The sequence below is a fragment of the Oncorhynchus clarkii genome, chromosome 28, assembly GCF_045791955.1.
Source record: "Oncorhynchus clarkii lewisi isolate Uvic-CL-2024 chromosome 28, UVic_Ocla_1.0, whole genome shotgun sequence".
NCBI classification, from domain to species: domain Eukaryota; kingdom Metazoa; phylum Chordata; class Actinopteri; order Salmoniformes; family Salmonidae; genus Oncorhynchus; species Oncorhynchus clarkii.
In genome coordinates, this window is record NC_092174.1 from 32,925,830 (window position 1) to 32,938,338 (window position 12,509).

General features: G+C 42.8%; 1 protein-coding gene across 3 annotated transcripts; it reads right to left on the reverse strand.

Moving 5' to 3' along the window:
• Window positions 1–116: 116 nt before the first annotated feature.
• Window positions 117–5,770, reverse strand: LOC139386999 (protein arginine N-methyltransferase 5-like). 3 transcript variants are annotated; one of them, XR_011629114.1, is made up of 17 exons: window positions 5,488–5,698; window positions 4,793–4,911; window positions 4,540–4,625; window positions 4,141–4,275; window positions 3,864–3,976; window positions 3,709–3,758; window positions 3,440–3,603; window positions 3,163–3,324; window positions 3,002–3,079; window positions 2,818–2,876; window positions 2,579–2,701; window positions 2,156–2,331; window positions 1,748–1,951; window positions 1,513–1,623; window positions 1,360–1,424; window positions 701–1,251; window positions 123–599 (listed from the first exon to the last, which is right to left on the reverse strand). XR_011629114.1 is itself a non-coding variant. In XM_071132935.1 (16 exons), the coding sequence occupies exons 1-16, from the start codon at window positions 5,586–5,588 to the stop codon at window positions 1,099–1,101; spliced, it is 1,899 nt and encodes a 632-aa protein (XP_070989036.1). In that variant the 5' UTR covers window positions 5,589–5,770; the 3' UTR covers window positions 117–1,098. The 3 variants fall into 3 exon arrangements, 1 of the variants encoding a protein (XP_070989036.1); XR_011629113.1 differs by having other exon boundaries at window positions 125–706; window positions 809–1,251; window positions 5,488–5,667; XM_071132935.1 differs by having other exon boundaries at window positions 117–1,251; window positions 5,488–5,770.
• Window positions 5,771–12,509: the final 6,739 nt, after the last annotated feature.

Here is a 12,509-nt window from a genome sequence, read left to right on the forward strand (position 1 = left end):
TTCAAAATAATTCAGTGGAATAACAACCTTACCACAGCCTGCCATTTAACCCATGAGGGAACATGCTAAATAAGTAAGTAGATGCAAGAGGCACATATACAAACAGGGCAAAGAGCAGCAAGTTGCTAGTAGTTGTCTTTATTGACAATATGGATCCGACAAACGTAACAAAAATAAATGAACACCTGACAAACATATGACCTGAACAGCCCATCTCCTACACACTGCTGTATCGGAGTTGTAACCAGTTTAAGTGTGTTGATTTACAATTTAGAGCCATTTCATCAATCCGTTATAGTATGGAATAGGTTTTTTGACCAATCACATCAGATATTTTTCATAGATGATCTGATTGGTCAAAAGAACAATTAGTGAAAAAAATATCAAAATTCAGCTGCCTGTCTGAATACTGCCATTGGGGGTATCTTGACTGCTGGCAAAATAAGTAACTTCAACTCAATAGGTATGGGAATGTATGTGGATGATAGTCCATGCCTGAAACTGACTCCTAACTATACTGTAAAGTAACAGCCTCAAATCGGTCCCATCTAAACCATTGATTGGGTTCTTATTCCCAGCTCTAAAGCCTCACTGTGACCCTGGTCTGTAGGTTTCTAAAGCCTCACTGTGACCCTGGTCTGTAGGTTTCTAAACCTTCAATTTGGCCCTGGTCTGTAGGTTTCTAAACCTTCAATTTGGCCCTGGTCTGTAGGTTTCTAAACCTTCAATTTGGCCCTGGTCTGTAGGTTTCTAAACCTTCAATTTGGCCCTGGTCTGTAGGTTTCTAAATCTTCAATTTGGCCCTGGCCTATAGGTTTCTAAAATCTTCTATTTGGCCCTGGTCTATAGGTTTCTAAAATCTTCTATTTGGCCCTGGTCTATAGGTTTCTAAAATCTTCAATTTGGCCCTGGTCTGTAGGTTTCTAAACCCTCACTGTGACCCTGGTCTGTAGGTTTCATGGTATGAGCAGGCTCATGATTACAGGTGAATATGTAAAATGCTAGACCTTTTGAGCAAGACTACCTCAACTTCATTTGCAACTAAGTGCCTGTTTAATTGTGTCTGTATGCATGTGTGTGTATGTGGGTGTGAGATCTTCACAGGCCGATGGTGTAGGATCGTCCTGCTGGGTTGTGGATAGCGGAGCATGAGGGCTCTGTCACGGCCCATTCGTACCACACCTTCTTCCCATTGTTACACCTCCAGAACCTCACCACGACGTCATCATCCTTCGTCACAGGGATCGGTTGCTGCAGGTGGGAGAGGGAAGGAAAATAGTAAATACACTACATTCTTTTGGGTAATAAAATGTGCTAAATGTAAAGACATTTTACATGACCGTATGACAGTCAACTTACTTTGAGAGGGAAGAGGATGGGAAACCAGGAGAACATTCCAGGAGAGTGGGTCTCTGGCTTGATACCTTGACCAAACAGATGCACACATTGATGTTAATGTTATCCAAACACCTTAAAACCTCATCATCATCGTTGTCCCCTCTTACTACTTACTGAGTGTGACATCTCCGTAGAGTGTGGTCTCAAAGTATCCAGCAAAGCCATGCAGCACTGTGTTACACCCCACAGAGAATCTGAGGCACTGATACCGGTTGTTGTTCATATCTGAAGGAAAGGAGAGAAGCGCATTTAGTACATATCTTATGTGTGATCATTAACCGTGTTAGCTAGGGTGCGTAAGCATTAGCCATGTAAGGGTGTTTGATGTGTGTGTATGCGTGTGTGTTACCTGTGGTAGGGTGAATGAAGGTGAAGCAGGCCTTGGGCTCAGCCAGCTGGTGGAAGTTGTGGAGTCGGACTACGTAAGGGGTCTCAAAGTGGCACTCAGGGTCCTTGTCCCGCTCCCTGCACCCCCGGACCTCGTTATACAGCTTGGAGGAAGAGAGGGGGGCCAGGAAGGAGGTGTAGGAACAGGGGATGCTCACCCCGCCATCTGAGAGGAACAAGAGAATGGGAACACGTTTAAGATGAAAGGGTAGAGGTGGATGAGGCAAAATAAATGGTAATTGTCTTTCAATGCCCATGATATGTATAACTATCAAAGATTTCAATCTTTATTGAAATTTTGATGAGCAAAATGTCAATATCAACGAGTTGCAAATGACTGCAATTAGAATGACTCCTCCTCCCCCCCTACCTTTGAGAAAGTTCTGTGCTCCATCTAAACACTCTGGGGACAGCTCATTGTCCCCGAAGGACCCGAGCAGCTCGCTGACGATGATGTCCGCCTTCTCAGGTGCCACCCACTCCCTCATGTCACATGACACTACGGTCACCTGATCGCCCCACTCCTCAAACTTCCAGTTCTCAAGCCTGGGAGTGTGGGACAGGATCAGTACAGGGAATTTTTAGGAGCTCAGTGGAGATTAAATGTTGCCAACCTCCCATTTTCATCTGGATTTATTAATCTGCCAGAGAGTATTAAAGCTATCCGGGGAAATTACTCCTAATGCCTGAATTAAAAAAATGGAGGACTTCAATTATCTTCTGGAATGAGTTTAGTCTGTGCTGGCAAATCTTTTGGAGGTCAGGGTTCAAAATGAGAAAAAGTTCCACTCACGTTACGACAGCGTTGGGGTTCTTCTCCACGGCATAGATACGGAGCTTTCTGTCAGCCTGCTTGGCGGCCCGCAGGGAGGCATTGACCAAAGGACCTCTCCCAGCACCCAGCACCATCAACACCCTGGGGTTACAGAGAATACATACCGTTACCCACCAGATACAGAGGGGGAAGGTGATTGTCAGGAGAATAGATACTCATTAACAGAGGACATACAGTGAGGTGTTGGAGCTACTCACTGTGTATTGGTCTCCTTCTGCTCCTCCGGGACTCTGTCCATTAAACACTTATACACAGCCTGCATAAAGATCAGGAGAACCCAATCGGAACTTAATGATATTACTGTGTTAAACCCTACCAGCCACATCACTAATACTGTCAGTGTATTATACTGTGAGAACATGCATGTCAAAGGCTCCTTACCTGCTGGTACTGGGAGTATTTGATGGGATCCTTCTCAAACACTTCATATGTCTGAGACTCCAGATTGTCCATGAGAGGCTAATGGGAAGAGAACAGTTAGACATAAAGAATCCAATGCATACAGACAATAGGTATGCCTATTTACAAACTTAAACACAAACCTGAAGAGGAGACTGTAGGTAATCCTCGTAACCCTTGGCGAACAGTTCATAGGCATTGGGGGCAGGGCGGTTCTGGTTGAGGTATTCAAGGTACTGCAAGTAAGAGCGGAAGTCCTTCTCACTGTGACGACTGGTGCCAGTGAAGATGAACTGGGCCTCAAGCTGGGAGAACAAGGAAATGTTTTGTAAAATAAATGTTTAAGAACAGAAGACAGACTGAAGATAAAACGGTTGTAGTTGCTATAACAATTGCCATATAGCCTAGTATTTACAGTACCTTGAATAGACGGAAGATGATTTGCTGGTGGGCTTTTGAAAGGACTGGGAACCCTTTTTTATTGGTCAGAAAGATCCTGGTGGGAAGAATAGCTGCTTTAATTGGCTCTCCAAGCCACTTGTCGATCACAGCGTTGGTGGGCATGTTTGCTCCAACCTCAATGGCTTCAGGGAAAGGAAGGGAAGACAGGTCAGTATCAATTGTGACCAAAACAATTCCTTATCAGTTTGTCAACACTCCAACCATGTTTTCCTGTCCTGCTTCCTTACCTAAACAGATTCTCTTGTTGTAGTCACAAAGAGTTCTGAATGAATGCCACCTGAAAAATTAAAAACAGAAGGTACATTTTTACAAAAAGCAAAAAGACAAGGCTGAAAACCTTGATGCCGTAGCCACGTGGCCCTAGCTGTGATGACAGACCCACCAGGCCCAGGTCTTCTCGTCATTACTGCCATCATCTGTGTGTTTCGTTTGCTCATTCTCGGTGATGTCATCACGCATATCATCAGAGGAAATCAGGGGGACCCGGATCCAGAACTGATATGACACAATCCACAGTTTCTTAGTTGTAGGTTTCATAACTTCAATTTTAAGTTCACTGAAATACCATGAAATTGCCAGTCACAACACAAGCCAAGGATTAAGAATGAGTTATAGTTCTTATATGGTACAGATAGATAACTCTTGACTGCTGTAGCTACCATGCAGGAGTGGTGTCCAGTCTGGATGTGGTTGAGCAGCACGCGGGCCAGGTTGGCACAGTGAGGGCCCTTCAGAGGGATCATAAAGGCTGGCAGACCCAGATACGCTGAGAAGTTCAGCTCCTGGACCAGAGCCTGAGACATGACAGAGGGATGAAAGGAGAGCAACAATTCAACCTGTGGCAAAGATGTTTCAAATGTTCTGCTTGAGCGGACAAAGGAGGCCATGGTGTATTCACAAAAATTCAAACGGAAGCCAAACAGAACAAAATGGGGAGGAACCTACCTGAATTTAAACAATAGAAACAGTCATTTTCATAGCGAAACATCCTCCATTGCAAAGCTTTTTGCTACTTTTTGTTACGGTGTGAATACGTCTTTTCAGGATGTCCAACTCACCGCTTCTGAATTCCTGCGCTCCGTCTCCACCTCTGAGTCTGTCTCGATCCACGGAGAAAGCTTTCCAACAACCAGAGTGTTCCAGTCTGGGTAAGGAAGAATTGTATTTCAATATCCTGACACTTAATAAAAAATGTGATTAGATATTTATGCAAGTAGATGCTCCTGTGCTCAGTGGAACTTGGGAATGAGAATGTACTGTCTAGTTCCTACCATTGAGGCCAGTATAAATACAGGTTGCCTCTGACCTCACCTCGCCCACAAAGTAGCAGGTCCGAGCGTGTATGTGCTCCAGATCGGACTTTGGCGGGATCCAACTCAAACTCCCTCCTGAACCTCGGGTGGAAGAGGGGCATGCACAAGAAGTCAAACCTGTAAGAGAAGGGACACTTTAGTTGAGTTGTCGATGATCTACAGTCCCTGGTTGTAATCCAGGCTGAATCCCATCCGGTCGTGATTGGGAGTCACATAGGGCGGCGCACTACTGGCCCAGCGTCGTCCGGGTTTGGTCTGGGCAGGCCGTCATTGTAAATAAGAATTTGTTCTTAACTGACTTGCCTAGTTAAGTAAACGGTTAAATAAAAAATAAATAAAATCATTTTAAATGTAAACTTGCCTGATGCTCTTGCAAAGTTTATTGTACGAAAATTACTTTACAAACGTAGTTAACATTTAATTGGATAATACATTCAAGTAACGTCATGGATCTACAGTCAAATGTATTCTCAACAGATCATATCGAGGTAATGGCCAGGAGGAACATTTCTTAGCCATTGTGATAGTGCACGTGCTAATATTTCACCGGCAAATGAACCTAGCTAGTTTGCTGTTACTGCCGCGCTAAAATAGTTAGCTGGCTACATCACGTGTAGAAATGAAGCCGGGGGTAGATAGGCATATCCTACTCGTCTCCAGTATTTGACTGCTTGAACGAAGCAGTTTACTTACCCAAGTTTAGCGACCGCTGCAAGTGTGTCAGCAACCTCGGGCACACAATTCAAATCTCTCCCGCAAGACACCCTGGCCCCTGTACTGTGGGACGCCATCATTAACCGAGGGAATGGGAAAGAAGGGAGTTGCAACTAGAATCGGGGAAACTGACGCCATTCTGGCTCTAGTCAAGCGTATGCTGTCATAGCGTGGATATGGAGCGCAGAATCAAAATGACTTCCCCCGGAATGCAGTTTCAACATGATCCCAATGTCGCGACACTTGCACATCCAGCGAGATTATGGTAGTTTGGGGTCACGTCATAGAGACAGACGTTTGATAAACCATTGGGATCATATTTGGTCACACCCAGACAACGTAAGTAAGTATCTAGCTGCAGAATTTTGGGGGGTGGTTGTTAATTAGATTTGTCCCGCCGTTCTTGATTTTCTAGTTTCTTTAATTTATATTTAAAAAATATATATTGGCTCTATAAATCACATTTTCAGTGATGTTTAGTACTTAAGTAAATATACTTTAAAGCACTACTTAAGTAGTTATTTTGGGTATCTGTACTTTACTATTTATATTTTTGACTACTTTTACTTCACTGCATTACTTAAGAAAATATTGTACTTTTTACATTTTCCTTGACACCCAAAAGTACTCTTACATTTTGAATGCTAAGCAGGACAGGAAAATAGTAAAATTCACACACTTATCAACCGAACATCCCTGGTCATCCCCACTGCCTCTGATCTGGCAGACTCACTAAACTAACTTACTAAGAAATGCTAATATAGGTACCATTTGACTTCCATTAGATTTATGACACAACTGCTGAAAAGTTTGCATTTGAAACAGTGGCCAGATAAATAAAACCGAAGCGTTGCTTGTGATACCGGGGGCGTATTCAATACACAGATTCTGTTTCAAAACGGAAGCAAACAAAATGGGGCGGGACCTACCTGAATTTGTCCAATAGTAACTCTCATTTTTCTTTGTTCGCTTCAGTTTGGTTCTTAAACAGTGAACGATTTCCGTAATGAATATGCCCGTGGGCCATAGACTGCTTACAGAGTAAGAAAACCAATATGTATTTTTGTAATTTGAGTGAACTATCCCTTTTTAAAAAAGAATCACAGAATAGCAGGAATAGCACCATCTTCTGGTCAAGAACCTGGTAATATCAGGATGTGGGATGGTACATAAACCCAACAACTCCAATGCCAAATTTCAATTTCTCAAAAAAAAAAAACAAGTTCACTGAGAATACGATGAAGAAACCATACTCTAAGCCACAGCTCCATACTATTTGTCAAACAGAGAACTGATAGTATATACTCGTTGTTGGGCTGGGATTGTGGGGGGGTCTGTGGGTGTCTTTTGTCAATTCCTCATGTCTAACTCATTAGCTAGGTTTCCATTCAATTGGCCACAGATTTCTGTGTGAATATTCAAAAATCTGCATAAAAGCAATGTATGCATTTTACCACCAGAGCTGAGTTTCCATCAAATGTACTTTTTGCGGATAAAAGGCTGTGTGTGATGATGTAGTGCACATAAAAAAAACTTTTGCAGTTTAATTCCCATGAACCGAATAAAAGAAATACAGGTTAAATGGGTTTCCATTGCATTTTCAACTCCACTGATGGTTTTGTCACAAAATGTTTTGCATTATAGCGAATGTGCCCACTCTGGTATTGGCACATGTGCTCTAGCCAACAGATCACAGCTACAGTGTGGGTATAGTGTACATTATGAGATTATTATGGACAGAGTGAGATTATTTTTATTTGTCAAACGGCAGCCAAGCATCAACCATCATGTCACAATAATAAAACCCTCGATACTGTGCAGTATTCACACCTTGACTTTTTCACATTTTGTTGTGTTACAGTCTGAATGGAAATTAAATTAAATTGAGATTTATTTTCACTGGCCTACACACAATACCCCATAATGTCAAAGTGGAATAATTGTTTTACAAATTAATTCGAAATGAAATGCTGAGCTATCTTGAGTCAATAAGTATTCAATGCCTTTATTATGTCAAGTTCAGGAGTGAACATGTGCTTAAAAAGTTGCATAAATTCACACTTTGTGCCTAACCTAATCTCTGTACCCCACACATACGATTATTTGTCCCTCAGTCCCTCAGTCCCTCAGCCGAGCAGTGAATTTCTAACACAAATTCAACCACAAAGATCGGGGAGGTTTTCCAATGTCTTGCAAAGAATGGCCCCTATTGGTAGCTGGGTAAATATATATATATATATTTATTGATTATACAAAGTCGTTCTGCCTCTGAGCAAGGCAGTTAGTGGATGTCGATTAAGGCAGACCCTGCACCTCTCTGATTCAGAGGGGTTGGGTTAAATGCTAAAGACACATTTCAGTTGAAGGCATTCAGTTATACAACTGACTAGGTATCAAATAAAATTAGATTTGATACCTAGTCAGTTGTATAACTGAATGCCTTCAACTGAAATGTGCCGAAATTAACAGGTATAATACAACAACATTTCACCTTACAGTGAAATGCTTACTTACAAGCACTTAACCAACAATGCAGTTTTAAGAAAAGACCTAAACAAAAGTAAGAGATAAGAATAACAAATAATTAGAAAGCAGCAGTAAATAACAATAGCGGGGCTATATACAGGGGTACCGGTACAGAGTCAATGTGCAGGGGCACCGGTGTCGAGGAAATTGACTGCACGGCCAGGCACAGCTCCAACACCATCATTAAGTTTGCTGATAACACAACAGTGGTATGCCTGATCACTGACAATGACGAGACATTGTACATGTAGGTAGAATTATTAAAGTCTCTTGGATCTAGACTTGGCGCTCCGGTACCGCTTGCTGTGCGGTAGAATAGAGAACAGTCTATGATTAGGGTGGCTGGAGTCTGACAATTTTTAGGGCCTTCCTCTGACACCACCTGGTATAGAGGTCCTGGATGGCAGGAAGCTTGGCTCCAGTGATGTACTGGGCTGTATGCACTACCCTCTGTAGTGACCTTGCGGTTGGAGGCCGAGCAGTTGCCATACCAGGCAGTGATGCAACCCGTTAGGATGCTCTCGATGGTGCAAATGTAAAACCTTTTGTGGATCTGAGGACCCATGCCAAATCTTTTCAGTCTCCTGAGGGTAATAGGTTTTGTTGTGCCCTCTTCACAACTGTTTTGGTGTGCTTGGACCATGTTAGTTTGTTGGTGATGTGGACGCCAAGGAACTTGAAGCTCTCAACCTGCTCCACTACAGCCCCGACAATGAGAATGGGGGCGTGCTCAGTCTGCCTTTTCCTATAGTCCACAATCATCTCCTTTGTCTTGATTACATTGAGGGACAGGTTGTTGTCCTTTCACCACACAGTCATGTCTCTGACCTCCTCCCTATAGGCTGTCTCATCGTAGTCGGTTACCACTGTTGTGTCATCAGCAAACTTAATGATGGTGTTGGAGTCGTGCCTGGCCGTGCAGTCATGAGTGAACAGGGAGTACAGGAGGGGACTGGGCATGCACCCCTGAGAGGCCACCATGTTGAGGATCAGCATGGCGGATGTGTTGTTACCTAACCTTACCATCTGAGGGCGGCCCATCAGGAAGTCCAGGATCCAATTGCAGAGGGAGGTGTTCAGTCCCAGGGTCCTTAGCTTAGTGATGAGCTTTGGGGGCACTATGGTGTTGAACCCTGAGCTGTAGTCAATTAATAGCATTCTCACATAGGTGTTCCTTTTGTCCAGGTGGGAAAGGGCAGTGTGGTGTGCAATAGAGATTGCATCAACTGTGGATCTGTTGGTGCAGTATGTAAATTGGAGTGGGTCTAGGGTTTCTGGGATAATGGTGTTGATGTAAGCCATGACCAGCATTTCAAAGTATTTAATGGCTACAGACGTGAATGCTACGGGTCGGTAGTCATTTAGGCAGGTTACTTTAGTCTTCTTGGGCACAGGGACTATTGTGGTCTGTTTGAAACATGTTGGTATTACAGACTCAGACAGGGAGAGTTTGAAAATGTCAGTGAAGACACTTGCCAGTTGGTCAGCGCATGCTCGGAGTATACGTCCTGGTAATCTGTCTGGCCCAGCGGCCTTGTGAATGTTGACCTGTTTAAAGGTCTTACTCACATCACACGCAGAGTGCGTGATCACACAGTTGTCCGGAACAGCTGATGCTCTCATGCATGTTTCAGTGTTACTTGCCTCGAAGCTTGCATAGAAGTTATTTAGCTTGTCTGGTAGGCTCGTGTCACTGGGCAGCTCTAAGCTGTGTTTCCCTTTGTAATATTTTGCAAGCCCTGCCACATCCGATGAGCGTTGGAGCCGGTGTAGTATGATTCGATGTTAGTCCTGTATTGATGCTTTGCCTGTTTGATGGTTTGTCGGAGGGCATAACGGGATTTCTTATAAGCTTCCAGGTTCGAGTCCCGCTCCTTGAAAGCGGCAGCTCTACCCTTTAGCTCAGTGCGAATGTTGCCTGTAATCCATGGCATCTGGTTAGGGTATGTACATGCAGTCACTGTGGGGACGACGTTCTCGATGCACTTATTGATAAAGCCAGTGACTGATGTGGTGTACTCCTCAATGCCACCGGAAGAATCCCAGAACATATTCCAGTCTGCGCTAGCAAAACAGCCCTTTAGTTTAGCATCTGCTTCATCTGACCACTTTTTTATAGACCGAGTCGCTGGTGCTTCCTGCTTTAATTTTTGCTTGTAAGCAGGAATCAGGAGGTTAGAGTTATGGTCAGATTCACCAAATGGAGGGTAAGGGAAAGCTTTGTATGCATCTCTGTGTGTGGAGTAAAGTTGGTCTCTAATTGTTTTTCCCCTGGTTGCACATTTAACATGCTGATAGAAATGAGGTAAAACTGATTTAAGTTTCCCCGCATTAAAGTTCCTGGCCACTAGGAGCGCCGCCTCTGGATGAGTATTTTCCTGTTTGCTTATGGTAGAATACAGCTCATTGAGTGTGGTTTTAGTGCCAGCCTCGGCCTGTTGTGGTATGTAGCTACGAAAAATACAGATAGTGTGGTCTACAGCTTATCAGGAGATACTCTACCTCAGGCGAGAAAAACCTTGAGACTTCCTTAGATATCGTGCACCAGCTATTATTTGCAAATATGAATAGGCCCCTGCCCTGTGTCTTACCAGAGGCTGCTGTTCTGTCCTGCTGATAGAGTGTATAACCCACCAGCTGTATGTTCTTAATGTCGACGTTCAGCCACGACTCGGTGAAACACAAGATGTTACAGTTTTTCATGTCCCGTTGGTAGGATATACGTGCTTTCAGTTCCTCTCATTCATTTTCCAGCGATTGGACGTTAGCTATCAGAACAGAAGGAAAGGGCAGATAAGCCACTCGTCACCTGATCCTCACAAGGCATCCTGATCTCTTTCCGCGAAACCTACGTTTCCTTTTCCAGCGAATCACGGGGATCTGGGCCTGGTTGTGTGTCTAGTATATCCCTTGCGTCTGACTCATTGAAGAAGTACTCCTTATACAATTTGAGGTGAGTAATCCCAGTTCTGATGTCCAGAAGCTCTTTTCGGTCATAAGAGACGGAAGCAGCAACATTTTGTGCAAAAAACACACAAAAAAACCTAACAAAATAGCATGGTTGGTTAAGAACCAATAAGATGGCAGCCCTCCCCTCCGGCGCCATCTTGTATATATCCCCCTTTCCCTATGGGTTATTGTGTGTAGATAGATAACAAAAAAACAACATTTAAACCATTTTAAATTCGTGCTGCAACACAACAAAATGTGGAATAAGTCAAGGGGCATGAATACTTTCTGAAGGCACTGTATTTATTGGAAAGGAGCATCAAGCTCATCACTGTGCACTTTCACCACCCTGTGAAGTTCATCATAATTCATTTAATCTGTAGCCTAATAACCTGCATACTTTCCTGAGCCGTAGTGGGAGGACCACATGACTAGTCATCGCGTGACTCCAAGTTGACTTCAATATGATGGTTAATATATCAATATTTGAGCATAAAAGCATTTCCACCGTTATTTTTCACATAATTAATTGTCTAGCGTATTTTGTTTTGTCGGGATTTGGAACATTTACCGACAAGGCCTGTCGTGACATTTGTTTATGCAACATGTACTTTACTCGATAAAAAGGTTGGATGGTAAACTAGAAAAAGGTTTAGTCCAAATCAAACGTTGGGCATAATATTTATTTAATATTATGAGTCCTATAAATTAAAATGGCCAATTTTGGTGCAATTAATTAGCTTAATTTCTGAGATCAAATTATATTTCAACAAAATAATGTTGCATGAATGCTAATCTTATCTGTTTCTAACAACAGAAACGATTTCAGAACAATATGAGATGGTGTCGAGATGGTGTCGAAATCCTCTTCCTTGTTCTTTTTGAAGGGTAACAACCCTTTTGTGAATAATAATAATAATAATTGGATTTACCTTCAAATATAACTCACAGATATAAAATTACATTAAATGTGAAACAAAAAATGCAACAAGAGGACATGTTTATGCAAGTACAAGTGTCGCTTCACTAATGTGGCCTATTGACAAGCTGCCTCAGAATTTACCCTGTAGTGTTTGTAGAGTCGCTTCTCTATATTGTATCACCATCACAACAGAAGCACTATCATATATCGCTAAGTCAAGCTAAATGCTTGTGAGAAATATTAGTGTGTGTGTGTGTGTTTGTGCGCGCATGTGTGTGCCAGACTGCTATATAAAAACACTTCAAGTTCAGTGTCATTGTATTTGGGGAGAGAGTTGATACCAAGCAGGACTGTCATATACAAGGCCGTAAAAATGGATTTCACTGGGAGAAATTGAACAAGCCTAAGGACACTTTCTCTGGATTATGGATTGCTCTGAGCTGTTAAATGTTATTGCCTCTCCTTATTGAGAGATTACACTGAGCATCAACCTTTTACTCAAATTCAAGGGACAGTAAATCTGTTTTTGTAGGGAGATTGAGTCTGTTTTGTGATCTTTATTGCATTGATATCTACCACAATCCATCAGCAAAAGACCATCACA